General features: G+C 44.5%; 1 protein-coding gene across 13 annotated transcripts in view; it reads left to right on the forward strand.

Annotated features, from left to right (window-relative positions):
* SAMD11 (sterile alpha motif domain containing 11) overlaps positions 1 to 14,666 on the forward strand; it is a 180,794-nt gene that overhangs the window by 69,608 nt on the left and 96,520 nt on the right. For 10 of the 13 annotated variants that reach the window (XM_037880960.2, XM_037880963.2, XM_043531523.1 and 7 more), the window contains exon 4: positions 9,470 to 9,520. In XM_037880960.2, the coding sequence (XP_037736888.1) occupies positions 9,470 to 9,520 (51 nt within the window). Of the gene's footprint in view, positions 1 to 9,469; positions 9,550 to 14,666 lie in introns of all 13 variants that reach the window. The other 3 variants (XM_043531526.1, XM_043531528.1, XM_043531529.1) reach the window with 1 other exon arrangement.

A 14,666-nucleotide genomic window follows, 5' to 3' on the forward strand; every position in this document is an offset into this window, starting at 1 on the left:
TGATCTAATGAGGACTTATATTTAAGAGAGAGGGGAAATGGCTCCTTATTCCACAGTGATACTGTAGGATAAAAAATGATAAACGGTGAGAAATCTCTTCCTGAGCAAGACATGGGTAGCGGGCTGGGACCAGGGGAAAAGTGAGATCAGATTAAATCAAATCCAGGCCTGCAAGGGCCTTTATGCATCCCACAGTGGGTTCTTGGATCTCTATCCTTGCTGCAGCACTCCTCGCCCTGCAGTGCCCCTGTTTTGTCATAGGGACGCTGATGGTTTTTATTTAGGTAGTATCTGTCATCTGGGGATCCTAAAGCGTGTCAAAGAGGTAACCATCATTGTCATCCCAGCCTTATGGACAGACCGAGCAAGGCCTGATGAACTGAAGTGCCACACAAAAAGTCTGCTGCAGGATAGGGAATGAAACCCAGGACTCCCGATTCCCAGGCCCACCCTCCTTTAATCAGTAGGCTGCTCTACTTCCCATGATGCACTTGACACTCACAGCCACATGCTCTGGCTTGTCAGTGGTGGGCGCTGAGATAATGGCACAGGGGGGCTGACTGTGACTTTCCAACCCTCTGAACACAGCAGCATCATGAGTGACAGCTGCGTGTATTTTTGCTCCCAAACTGCACATCTGCAGCATCTCCTCTGTGCACTCGAGTGTGGTGTTTTTGCAGAAGTGGAGATGAGATATAGGGTCTGATCCAAAGCCTGTTGCAATTACTGGGAAGACTCCCATTGACCACAGTGGGCTGTGGAACAAGCCCTGTAGTATGTAAAACTGGGCTCTTGAATTCTCCCTACCTACATTCCCTCAGTTGAATTTTCTCTCTGATCTGGAGAATTTGGGGGAATCCCTCTTGGGTTTTACCTCGCTCTGTGGCCTTGTCTAAACTAGAGAACTGAATGGATTAAAAAAATACTATGGAAGCATTATTTCTCTTGTTTAAGGACTGAGAAAGGGGCAACGGGGGAGCTGCCCTTGAATGGCCCTGTTTCTCCAGCAGCAATGAGCTGGCTGAATGCTGCTCAGCACGCCCCGTTCTTTTCTGCCACACTGTTGGTCACTGCAGTCTGCTGTGGGGTGGCTGGAGTGAGGAAACGAAACCGTTGTAAAGTGACCTGTACACTGTAAAAGCTCAGCTGCAGAATCAGGCTGTGGTCCCTCTCTGAAATGACAGGTCACTAGGGGCATGTCTGACTCATTCTGCTGGCCTCTTCTGGGTTACTGCTTTGGTGTTGAAAGCACGCAGGGACCGCTGGGGTAAAGAGAAGTTAGGGGGGAAACAACTTGCAAATTAAAAAGAATCCCAGCTGCGCGCCGTTATTTTGCCAACTCTGTCGCTTTCATTTTGGGCTGCATTCTTATTCCAAAGCACGTTCTGTAGAGGTCTTGAGTTGCTCCAGCCCTTCCTGTTACATTTTTGGGGTAATTTTTTCCTCTCTCTCTTTTTTTAAACCAAAATATGGCAGTCCAGTCCCTCCTCACTCATGTACCTGATCTGGCAGTTTGTTAATTTCACCCTCTTTCTGGCCGGGCTGGGTTACAAACAGCACGAAGCAGTCCCCTCCTGTTGCCGTGGGACCCATCTGGCCGTTTTTATTAAACACTTCAGAACTGATCACACCACGGCTGAGATCTGGGCGGATGAGGAGGTGGCTACGCTGCCACTTGCCTGCCTGCATTTTTTTCCCTGTTTTGTTATTAATTTGTCAGGAACTGGCTTAGTGTCTGTCTAAAGCCCAAAGACGGCTTGTGTAGCTGATAGCTTGCAAATTATTAGTAATTTGATTTCAATTGAATGAATAACCCGTTAAAGCGAAATGTACATTAGTCTCAGAAATCTAATTGGAGGTAACGCCATAGAAACGCAGCAAGAGTGCTTGGTTAAACTACCGTCTCCCCCCAAAAAAGATAATTAGGATTTAATTTCATTCTCACCTCTTCATTTGTCTAAATATGAGTGTTTAATTATCCATCTCGGCAAATAGCTGCCCCTGCCTCTGTGTGGATCTGCACTATCCCTTTAGCATAAGCTTCTCCCTTTCCCCCTGCTTGTCACACTGAGGCAAGGCTATTGTACCTGGGTGTTCAGCTGCGTTGAACTTCATTGAGAGTCACCTCATTCTGGCATTTGGGAGCACTCTGCTTTCCTGGGCAGACTGGCAGCTGCAGCAGCCCATGAGAAGTTGTATATTAGATAATAGGAGACTTTTAGTGGGACCGACAAATAACATAGTAGTAGCGTTGGAGAGAGGCATGGACTGAACACAAGGCTAAGAGCCAGGAGCACATGGGCTCTAGCCTCTGCTCTGACTCCTGGCCTTGAGCAAGTCGCTTCACCTAAATTCTGTGACGAGAGGATTGATTAGATAGTGCTGCTTTTATAATACATGAAGGTTTCATAGCCCAGTGGTCTAAGCACAGTGAATCAGGGGACTGGTTGCTCCCAGATTGGTCGACCGTTGATTTTCTGTGTGACTCTGGGTGAGTCACAGGTTTCCTATTGCTAGAATGGACACAGTGATGCCTCCGCATCTTTGTACAGTGCTTGAGAGCTTTTGATGAAAGTGCTTAAGTTTCTACATCAAGTAACATTCTAATGAGCGAATCTACAACGTAGCTGTGAGCTGTAGGGCCCGTGCAGAGAGACAGATGTGTGTTGAAATCAGTGCAGGCAAAACTCCCATTGGTATTGGAGGAGAAATCTCCAGTTCTTACTGTGATTCACAATGTGCCTGATTACAGTCCCAGTTATGATAGATCCCACCGTGTGTGTGGGTGTGCGCGCGTGCGCATGCACTGTGGAATCCCAGTAATGCGGTGGATGCTGTACACATGGCCCCAGGTAGAATTTGGCCCATTGATGAGTTGTGAAGACCTCGTGAGTGAAATGTGTGTGATTCCATCAGAAGCCTGAGGGCTGGGTCACCTTAGTTGCAGCTCCTCTGTATTGTGAGTTTTCTGTTGGAAGGCATATCACAAGATTTTAACCAGGCAAACACGGCGTTTAATCTACACATAGCTCTGGGCCAAGCCCTCCAGCAGGATGATTGTTGCTTTTGATTTCTTTTGTGGACAGTGACAGATTGGTTTGTAGAGAATGGAATAGGGAAAGCAAAATCTTCCTTTTTTTTTTTTAACTTACAATTTGACTTCAAGCCTTTTCCAAGGAGCATATTGTTGGGTAGAGGAGACTGTAACACCCACCTGTTCCCACTATACAGCTGTCGTGAGATCATTTGTATAGTACAGTTTGATTGGCTAAAATGAGGCAGAAAGTCGTTGGAGGTTTTCCTTTCTCATGGGAGTGGAAATTGGGCTGTGCTGTTGGGCTGTGTGAGATCAAGTTTGGGACCATTTTAACCATATTGGTTAAAAAAGCAATCTAGTTTAGAGGGAAAATGAAGGCATCTATAAAATATACATATAACAAATGGAAGAAGGGGGAAGTTGATAGTAATGAATATAAATCAAATGCTAGGAATTGTAGAAGATTGATGAGGGAAGAAAAGGGGAGAAGAATAAGGAGAAGTCTATCCCAAGGTCTCTGCCAATATGACCTGGAGGAAAATTCCTTCCTGACCCCAAATATGGTGAACAGTTAGACTCTGGGCAAGACCCACCAGCCAGACACCTAGGAAAGAATTCTCTGTTGTAACTCTCACCCTCCAGTGTCCCATCTCTGACCACTGGGGATATTTGCTAGTAGCTGTCCTGGATAGCCCACATGGCGCTGTAGGCAGTCTCATCATACCATCCCCTCCATAAATTTATCAAGCTCAGTCTTAGAACAAGTTAGGTTTTTTTGCTCCTACTGCTCTCTGGGGAAAGGCTGTTTCAGAAGTTCACTCCTCTGATGGTTAGAAATCTTCAGCTAATTTCAGGCCTAAATTTGTTGGTGGCTGGTTCATAGCCATTTGTTCTAGTACCAACATTAGCTCTTACTTTAAATAACTCCTCTTCCATCCCTTTTATAGAGTTCTGTTGTATCTCCCCTCAGCCTTTGTTAAGTTAGGCAAAACAAGCCAGGCTCCTAAAGTCTCCTTTCATAAGGTAGTTTCTCCATTCCTCTGATCATTCTAGTAGCCCTTCTCTACACCTGTTCCAGTTTTGAATTCATCTTTCTTAAACATGGTAGATCAGAACTGCACACAATATTCCAGATTAGTTGTCATCAGTGCCTAGTATAATGGTGGTAATGCTTCCCTTTCTCTACTGGAAATTCCTCACCCGATGCATCCTAGGATTGTATTAGCCTTTTGCACAACCACATCACATTAGCGGCTCATAGTCATCCTGTGATCCACCAATATGCCCCAGGTCTTTCTCCTCCTTTGTCGCTTCCAACTGATGCATCCCCAGTTTACAGCAAAAAATCTTGTTGTTGGTCCATAAGTGCATGACCTTGCAATTTGTACTATTAAATTTCATCCCATTTCTATTACTCCAGTTTTCAAGCTCGTCCAAATGTTTTTGTGCGATATTCCGGTCCTCCTCGGTATTGGCAATACCTCCCAACTTTGTGTTATCTGTAAGTTTTATTAGCACACTCCCGCTTTTTTGTGCCAGTGTCGTTCATGAAAATGTTGAATAAGATTAGTACCGAGCCCCAGAGGAACTTTACTAGTAACCTCCCTGCTGCCTGACAGTTCACCTTTCATATGACCCATTGTAGGCTCCCCTATAACCAGTTCCTTACCCACCTTTTGAGTCTCGTATTAAGCCCCACCTTCTCCAATTTAACTAATAATTTCCCATGTGGAACTGTATCAAATGCCTTGCTGAAATCCAGGTAAATTAGATCTGCATTTCCTTTGTCTAGAAAATTGGTTATTCTCTCAAAGAAGGAGATCAGGTTCGTCTGGCACGATCTACCTTTTGTAGTAAAACCATGTTGTGTTTTATCCCAATTACCATTTACCTCTATGTCCTTAACTACTCTCACTTTCAAAAGTTGTTCTGAGACCTCGCATACATTTGAGATCAAACTAATGGATCTGTAGTTTCCCAGATCACCTTTTTTCCCCTTTCTTAAATATAGGTACAGTATTTGCAATTCACCAGTCCTAAGGTACAATCCCCAAGTTTACAGAATCATTAAAATCCTTGCTATTGGGCTTGCAATTTTATGTGCCAGTTCCTTTAATATTCTTGGCTGGAGATTATCTGGGTCTCCTGATTTAGTTCCATTAAGGTGTTTGAGTTTGGCTTCCACCTTGGATGTGGTAATTTCTGCTTCCGTCTCCTTATTCCCATTGTCAACCCTTCCACTTTCCCACTCTCCTCATTAGCTTTATCAAAAACTGATGCAAAGTATTTGTTTAGGTGTTGGACCATACCTAGATTATCTCTAATCTCCACCCCATCCTCAGTATTTAGTTGTCCCACTTCTTTTTCCCTTGTTTTCTTTTTATTTATATGACTAAAGAACCTTTTACTGTTGGTTTTAATTTCCTTTACAGGATCCAGCGCTGCCTGGCTTTTGGCGGTTCTCACTTTTTTCCTCTACACTTTTTGACAGTCAAGAGCTTCTTGTTCATCCAGTTTGGTCTGCAGCCCTTACCCATGAATTTTCCCCCCTGTTTGGGGTGCAGGCTTCAGATAGTTTTCCATCTTTGACTTAAAGAAATTCCAAACCTTTTCCACACTTAGATCCTTGAGTTTTTCAGTCCTGTCCACTTCCCTGATTTCCTGAATTTTTTAAAGTTTACCCTGTTGAAATCAGGGACCCTAGTTGCAGACCTATTTTTGTTTATCCTTCCATTTAGTTCAAACTGAATTAAATCATGATTGCTCAAACCAAGGTTGTCCTGTTCTTCAGTGATGTCCTCACCACTTACCAATACTAAATCTAAAATGGCATCACTGCTTGTTGGTTTGATTGACTATTTGCTGGCTCCTCTGCCATTGCTCCTACCATAAAATCGTCACTGATAAAGTTTGCGGATGACACAAAAACTGGGGGAATGATAAATAACGAAGAGGACAGGTCCCTGACAGAGCAATCTGGATCTCTTGCTAAAATGGGAGCAAGCAAACCATATGCGTTTTAATACATAAATGTCAAATAATATGCTAGTATGTAAATGTATAATCTAGGAACAAGGAATTTAGGCCATACTGACAGGATGGGGACTCTATCCTGGGAAGCACTGACTCTGAAAAAGATTTGCGAGTCATGGTGGATAATCAGCTAAATATGAGCTGCCAGTGCTACCAAAAGGTCTAATGTGATCCTCGGATGCATAAACAGAGGAATCTCGAGGAGGAGTAGAGAGGTTATTTTACTTCTGTGTTGGGCACTGATGCGACTGCTGCTGGAATCCTGTGTCCAGATCTGGTGCCCAGAAGTGAAGGAGGATGCTGAAAAATGGGAGAGGGTTCAGAGAAGAGCCACGAGAATGATTAAAGAATTAGAAAACCTGTCTTGCAGTGATAGGCTCAAGGAGAGCAGTCTGTTTAGCTTAACAAAGAGAAGCTTAAGGATTTACTTGATTACAACCTGTAAGAACCTACATGGGGAACAACTATTTAGTTTAATAATGGGCTCTCATTCTAGCAGAGAAAGGCATAACATGATCCAATGGGTGTGGAAGTTGAAGCTAGACAAATTCAGACTGGAAATAAGGTGTAACTGTTTAACAGTGAGAGTAATTAGTCATTGGAACAATGTACCAAGGGTCATGGTGGATTCTCCATCACTGTTTTTAAATTAAATTTGGATGTTTTTCTAAAACGTAGGGATCGTTTTGGGGAAGTTCTCTGGCCTGTGCTATGCAGGAGGTTAGACTAGGTGATCACAATGATCCTGTCTGGCCTTGGAATCTGTGAATCTAGCTCCCTGAGCTGTGTGAAACTAACCAGTTGCGCTCTGCTGGGGACAGGACAAACCTTTCTTTACTATTTGATTCACATGGGCTTTGAGCCCTGGATACAAACAAACCCCAAAACGCAAAGTAAAACTCAACTGGCACCTCCGTGTTATACCTGATTTTGAGCAAAACCCAGTTTTGCAGGAATTTCACCCAAAGCCCTAACTTTGGCTGATGTTGGCTGAAAAGTTTGTAAACTTCGCCTGAGTTTGAGGTTGATAATGGAATTTATAATCAGACAAAATCCTTTTCTTTCTTCCTCTCTCAAGCTGTCTCTTGCTTTCCAGCCCTCTCTCTGCTCTATAAACTATACAGCCACATTTGTGTTTGCCTTGAATAGCAACAAGAGGAGAGAGTATAACCAGCTAGATGGAGGAGGATCGGGGGTGGGAGTGGGGGAGTCCACTTCCAACGGACGCACGGGATTTGCAAGATGAAAGGCAGGCAGCAGGCCTGCGACAGATGTGAAGAGTGTACGGAGCAAGAGTCAGTATGCATGAAGAGTTCTGAGCTGGGAGATCTGATGCTGCATCGCTAAATAATAATAGAAATCTCTACCCAAGCTTGAAAATCCACGGCTTGAGTTTGCTGTCCTATCATTGCAGATCAGGGGTAACTGCTTTGAAATCAGTGGCGTTACTTTAAGCTTAGATGGTTCTGTTCTGTTTGCCAGCATGAAGGCAAGTTGCCCAGGCTTTTGCCAACCCGGATCAGAGCTTTGTTAGAAGTTGCTCATTTTTATAACCTGTCTTGTTTAGTAACTTGAAATCTAAATGTGGAAAGAGAGATCCCGAGACTCTCAAACCGGAAAAAACCATCTTATGCGAAACCTCCATGCCCGAGGGTGGCAGACTGGGTGAATGGGGTCCCCTCCCCACCCTTATAATTTCACTAAAGCCATAATAATTGCATCAGACCCATAGAGGTCTTCTCCTTCTGTCCCTGCTAAACAGCTGCCCATTCCTTGCCCCTGGTGTTTTATGAAGTCAAAGCGACAGCTTTTATTGCTGTAATCTTAGCATCTCTGATGCTCCTATAATCTTTTTGTCTGCAACTGTGAGGCCAGGAAAATGGAAATCTGGAGCAGGTTTCCTAAGCTGTTGAGTGGGAGACAGAGACAAGAAATGGGACTTGCAATTAATGGAGTTAATAAATACACTTCTGAGCATGATTTGATGGATGGAACAACGTGGACCAACCTAAAGACCAAGCAATCCCGTCACCTGCAACTGACAAGAAACCAGACTCCCTTTCCTGAGCCAGGCGTACAGGAAGCACACACAAGTTATATTCTCTCATTAGGAACAAAGCCCCCAATAGTCCTATACCTTGGATATGTGATTACTTCAAATAGAGTTCAGTGTTGCTTTCACCTGTTTCTTAGAGCTAGAATTAAAGCAGATGTCCCTACTCTCCTGCAAAGCACTTAAATCCATCCCAGTCCAGTTTAAGTGCAAACTTGAATCCATCCTTATTCAACAGAGCACTTAACCCTGGGCTTAAGTCCCACTGACTTCACGGCTCACACTTATGCACTTTCTGGCCTGATTCAAAGCCCGTTCAAGTCAGCACACTTCCGTCGAGTCCAGTAGGCTTTGGATTAGGCCATTGGTGTAACTGGATGGACTTCAAGTATGTTGCTTAAGTGCTTTGCTGAATCAAGGCCAGATGGAATGGGAGAGACGATGTCCATCATTAGACAAATGTGCATGAGGCTCTCACCATGCGCGTTCTTTGCTGATGGATTTACTTAGCACCCTCAGCAACCTGTATCTGCAGAGGCTGGTTTTTCACAGGCAGATGTGGTGGTGAGGTTTTGCCTGCAGACAGATGCCCCCTGGAAAACTTGGGCCCCTGGTTGTTGGGAATTGTTTTCCATCCTATTGGCCTGATGAAAAAGTGGAAGCTGCCAGACGAAATTGATACTTACAGGGTGCCCCTGAGGCTGAGGGGAAGAGATCCTAACATAGCCGATTCAGATCAGGGTGGACGCTGCCCATCCTAAGGATGGCATCGGAAGAAAATCTCAGCTGCTCGTCATAGTCTAAATTTAGGATGTCGTTCATCTGGAATCCACTGCTCCAGCTCATCACCAGGCAGAGTGATGGAATATAGAAAATTAATTTCTGAGATGGGAAATAGCTAATAATTTATTTACAGCTAGGGCAGGGAAGCATGGAGGGGGCTTGATACAGGGTTTTCTTCATGCAATGTCAGTGCTGAGCCTGTTCAGCTTCCCGTGAGCTCGCCCTATTAGCTGAGACAACATCTTGCCACCCCACTTGGCCTATCAGTGTGGCTGCGTGCAGGAGAGAGGAGTTTTCTCGTCACTGCACAGGTCACCCACAGGGCTCTAATTGACCGCACAGCAAAGCCTGTGGTGGGCTCCCGCCGGGGCCGGTGTGTGCGCGCAGCATGGCTCGTCACAGCAGCATGCATTTTGGGATGGTGGTGGTGGGGGGGATAAGGTCAGGGGAGCATGCTAGACGTGCACGGCTGGTGGTGTGACTGAGTGTGTCTCTGAGCTGTAGGAGGTGTCGTGTTCCGTAAGCGTCACTTACCTTTTTCTTTGTTTTGTTTTGTTTAACAGGATACACACCCACTGGGATTTAAACATCTCCTTCCGAGAGACCTCTTGCAGGTACCATTTTGGGGCACCCTCTTTGTATGGTAGGCTAAGCATTTATAATACACATTACTGGACTATGGATGCAGTTAGAAATTCTTTCTTTCTTTCTTTCTTTCTTTCTTTCTTTCTTTCTTTCTTTCTCTTTCTTTCTCTTTCTTTCTTTCTTTCTCTTTCTTTCTCTTTCTTTCTTTCTTTCTCTTTCTTTCTTTCTTTCTCTTTCTTTCTTTCTCTTTCTTTCTTTCTTTCTTTCTCTTTCTTTCTTTCTCTTTCTTTCTTTCTTTCTTTCTCTTTCTTTCTTTCTCTTTCTTTCTTTCTTCTCCAACAGAAGAAAGAAAGAGAGTCAATCCTATAAAAGGATGCACTTACTGGTGTCTAAAATGTTTTTTTCAGCTCTGCTTTTTCAAAGCATGGAAAATCACTGTGCCAAGTGACGCTAATCAGTGGGCGGTGGGTGTGTAGATGTCCGTGCAATATTATTAAGACCCTGATCCTGCAAGCAGTTCTGCATGTGGGTAATTCCTTTGGAACCTTTGGGCTGTTCACCTGCATAATGTGAAGCATGCATTTAAGGGACTGTGGGATCAAGGTTTAAAGCTGCAAGAGTGACTTGGTGGCTCTTACAATTACCTTTAATGCATGGATGGTGGTGTTGAGGGGAATTTAGACATTTAAAATCACCTTAAAACAGTGGTTCTCTAAGCCGGTCCACAGCTTGTTCAGGGAAAGCCCTTGGTGGGCCGGACCGGTTTGTTTACCTGCTGCATCCGCAGGTTTGGCCGATTGCGGCTCCCACTGGCCGTGGTTCGCCGCTCCAGGCCAATGGGGGCTGCGGGAAGGGCGGCCAGCATGTCCCTTGGCCCGCACCGCTTCCCGCAGCCCCATTCGCCTGGAGCGGCGAACCGAGGCCAGTGGGAGCCGCGATCGGCTGAATCTGCGGACGCAGCAGGTAAACAAACTGGTCCGGCCCGCCAGGGGCTTTCCCTGAACAAGCAGCGGACCGGCTTTGAGAACCACTGCCTTAAAAGACAAACATTTAAAAAAAAAAAAAAAAGAATAAAATAAGAGAAAAGCCTTAACTAAGAGAGAACGTAGGAATTGCCATCCCAGTTTGGATCATTCATCTTTTAAGTCTGGTATCCTGCAGTGATCAACACCTTAAAAACGTCAAAATCTACGCACTGTCAATATCTTGTTATTACATGCTTTGCACAAACGGGAAAATTCCTTCCTGTCCCTTACAGCGATCAGTTGATGCCCTGAAGCATGAGATGTGACTATCCTTTTTGTCTGTATGTACACTATAACTGCCAGCGTTATTGCTGGTCATGAAATTAACCAGCCCTTGTAAAAGTCTACCTACAGTATTTGCCTCTATCGAGACGAGAGGAATGCATGTTCTAACTTCTGTTTTATATGAAACTCTCTATTTGCCAGTGAAATACTTGAACCAGGCATATGCTGTTTGTTTTCTGGAGGAGAGACAAGTCATTACACATGGCTAATAAAGAACAGGTGGTTCCCGTGAAACTTCTTGGCATGGGAAACCTGAAGGGAAGTGTCTCTTCTACAGCAGGATGTTGCTGGGCCCAAACAGAGTAGGCCGGATTCTGATCCTGGTTGCCCTGGATAATTGATTGAAGTTGATGGAGTTACTCCGGATTTACACTGTTGAGGCTGAGATCAAAATCTGGCCGAGAGGATCTCAAATTTTATAGCATGGAAATTAATTAGCTTTCAATTAACAACCCAGCAACAGTTTCTGGTGCTCTGTGCAGAATTCCTGTTCAGACTAGGTGAACAATGGGGAAATATTATTATTATTTTAGTTGCAATAATGTCCACTGTGTGCTAGGCGCTTTCCAAACAAACACTTCAGAAGGGTGGCCCATGATCTACGGAGCTCAGAATCTAAGGACAAGCAAGGGCATTTTATTGAATAATTTATCTGAGTTTCTGACTAGGTCTGTATGACTACGTCTCGCTGCATCCTGGTGTAGTACTTACCCAAGAGAACATATCTTAGCAGGTTTAAAAAACATGTACATTTCAATATTGCAACTGATCTGGGTTGTTCTCTCTTTATAAGCTTCAGAAGGTTTCATGAAAAGTAAATATCAGTGGCAGCAGGAGAGTACATTAGAAATGACTCCCAACTCTATCGCCTGCCCTTCAAACACAATTCCGACCGCTTCGGCTTCCTGGCTGTGAGCCCCCCGTAAAATCTTGTGTGGAGTGGCAGGGAGGCGAGAGGATCTTAGGAGAAAGATTGTATTTTTGACACCCCCCGCCCCCTCAAAAAATCTTGAACTTTAAAGCGGACAGATTGAGCTGTTTTATTGGAGGTATTTGTATGAAGTTTCTCGTCTAAATTATAAACCATGGGGTGAGATCTCTGTAGTTTGTTTGTTTATTTATTTTGGTCCCTGATTTGATTCAGCAAAGCATTTAGGTACATGCATAAGTCCATCCCTATTCAACCAAGCATTTAAGCATGTGCTTAAGTTCTTGGCTGAATTGAGGCCTGGCATCCTCATTTGGAACATTGAAGGCACTGTGGAGTGAGGTGTGAAATTTGTGCTGATTCACACCCCATTAGGAGCCATTGAAAGCAGTGGGTTTAATTGGGGTTTAAATCAGTGCGGCATTCAGCCCAAGTCTGGGAAAATGTCATTCTTAACATTTTAAATGTTAAGAATACAAAACCACAGCCCAAATTAGGAGATTCTAAGATGCAGTCTTGCAAGCTCACTTCAATCAGAACACCCCTTGACACCATTAGGAGTCCATGTCCAGACAGCTTTCAGGATAACGTCCCTATGTTGTTGCTTTAAGCTTATGGGACTTTAAAATTCAAATGGATGGATTCCTTCCCGGCAGACCCTTTCTTGATAAATTTCAGCCTGGAGTGAAATTTTGTGGCCCAGTTATAAGCTCCTAAAAAGACTGGAGCTTTATAATGGAACTGCTTACACAAGCCTTAACTAATAGCCATGTGAACAATCATTCTGGAGTTTAATACAGCTGTGACTAACGGTGCACACACCTTTTGAAAATTAAAATTCCCACCTTTTAAAAATATTATTTTTGAAACTGCAATGCCAAGGCTAAAATAATGGTTGAATTTTTATGTCTGTGAGCAGATTTCTCTGTCTTTCCCCATTTAACTGTTTGTTTCCTGTAGCTCTTTCCTGGCAACTTAGTTCCAACATTTGGATATTCCTTTTCCACAGTACTCAGAGAACTCAATCCATTGTGTGCCCACTATCATTGGGACTTGGCAGTTATATGGTAAAATACAAGTTTTGCCACTGCAAATCAAACGTCTGATCCAGTTACCTCAAGAAGTGGCCAGTCCTAATGTTCCAGCAAAAAGCGGCAAGTTCCCTGTAATGCAGCAAATTAATTGTGCCACCAGCCGATGCCCTGAAACATGAGATTTGTCAATTCTTAACACTGGTTTGCTAATAAGAAACATTTAAAGGGACAATGCTTAGTGAAAAGGGGCAGAATTTGGCTTAACATCTGGTTGGGAATTCTTTTGGATTCCAGTTGGGTGTTCATCGTAATTGCTTACTTGTTTATGTAGGCCCTACACAAAGCAATGTTCTATCCTTCTGATGACACAACAGCCTCAGCTAAGTGACCTGAGCTGGTGACCTGGCCCCACATAACTATTAAATATAACAGTTAATAACTTAGCTAAATCACATTCTGATTTCTTGAAATGTAGACTCTGCATGAGATTTCAATGAGTTTTAACTATGTGGGTGGTCTGTTGTTCCATTATTAAGGTAATCTGAGACAAAGCAGGCCTGATGCTGACGGCTAGTAAATTTCTTCAAGGAGCCAATTTAAAATGAATTTTAATTCAAATTAATTAGCAGATTTATTTGTAAATTCCATTCTGTACTCAAGCTGTAAGTGCTGTAATTTAGGGGAATAATAAAGAGGTGGAATCCCTGGTTTAAGTAGAAACCCAACTCAACCTCAACTGTAGAGCCGTGATCGATGCCTCCATAATAGACTAGACCTGGCCAGCTGAGCACTCAGGTGTCCATTGTGAAATCAGAGGTAACTCAGCCAATCACCCCTCTTCCTCTACAGCCAGTTTGCATGCTACTGTTCTGTTGGCTCTACAGAGTCAATGGTCTGACTCCTTAAAGGCTCCTTGGCAGCCTAGTAGCTTGGGCATTGTACTTGGAAAGGTTCCCCATGACACTGCCATTTTGGCTTTGGTCTGGGCTGAAGCACAGAGAAGCTGAGGCAGGAGTGAACAGGGCTCTTCCCCTCCCTCCCCACCCATGCCGCAGCCCTCCTCAGTCCCCTGTCGCTGCTTCCCCCTGCCCCCACCCCACATCCCCACTTCCTCCCCCACCAGCCCCTCAAATCCCTGCTCACCCTCATGCCTGTCTCCTTTCCCCTCTGCACCCTGCTGCTTTCTACCGTTGGAGGAAGCTGCAGGGGAGACGTCAGCTTCCGCAGGCTTCTGTTGCTCTCTCAAACTCCAACTGAAGTCACTGTCCCCCCTCACCTTGACCTGCTCCCCTCATTCTGCTGACTCCTGCTGACTGTGGGTGCTCAGCACCTCTGCAAATCAAGCCCCCAATTTTCAGCTTGGGCCTCCAGTTCAGGTGTAGATGACAGCGGGTGCAAATTTGAGCCTGCCGACTAGGTCACTTAGATATTTTACCCCCCTGATCTGCCAGGGCAGAAAAGAAACATGCGTCTGTTTAAGCAACCTAAATTGCCTTACAACTCTGTGAAGTATATGGCGCCACTGGACTACATGATGGGGTGGCATAAAGGTTTTACTGACCCTTGTTCGAGGTGACACACACAACTCACCACCCATGAGTTATGCAGGTCATCCCAGACTCCTGCTGCGATACCTTTAAGCTGCACCCCACTGTCATGTGGTTCTCTCCCCCCCTCTTTTCAATCAAAAGGGTTGCCTTCTGACTTGCCCCGCTTCTCTGTCAAAAGGTTGCCTTTGATCTTCCTTTCCAAGTCGTCAGAGGTTGTCTGGATTTGTTGGAGTCTGGTCACCTTACAGTCGCTGTCTGCATTGTCCTTGATGAAAGGAGGTTTAATTGGGTACATACAGGTCTGCACACAGGCACCAAAAGATCAACATTGGGAACTGCCCTGAAAAGGGAGA

The sequence above is a fragment of the Chelonia mydas genome, chromosome 18 (genome assembly GCF_015237465.2).
Source record: "Chelonia mydas isolate rCheMyd1 chromosome 18, rCheMyd1.pri.v2, whole genome shotgun sequence".
NCBI classification, from domain to species: domain Eukaryota; kingdom Metazoa; phylum Chordata; order Testudines; family Cheloniidae; genus Chelonia; species Chelonia mydas.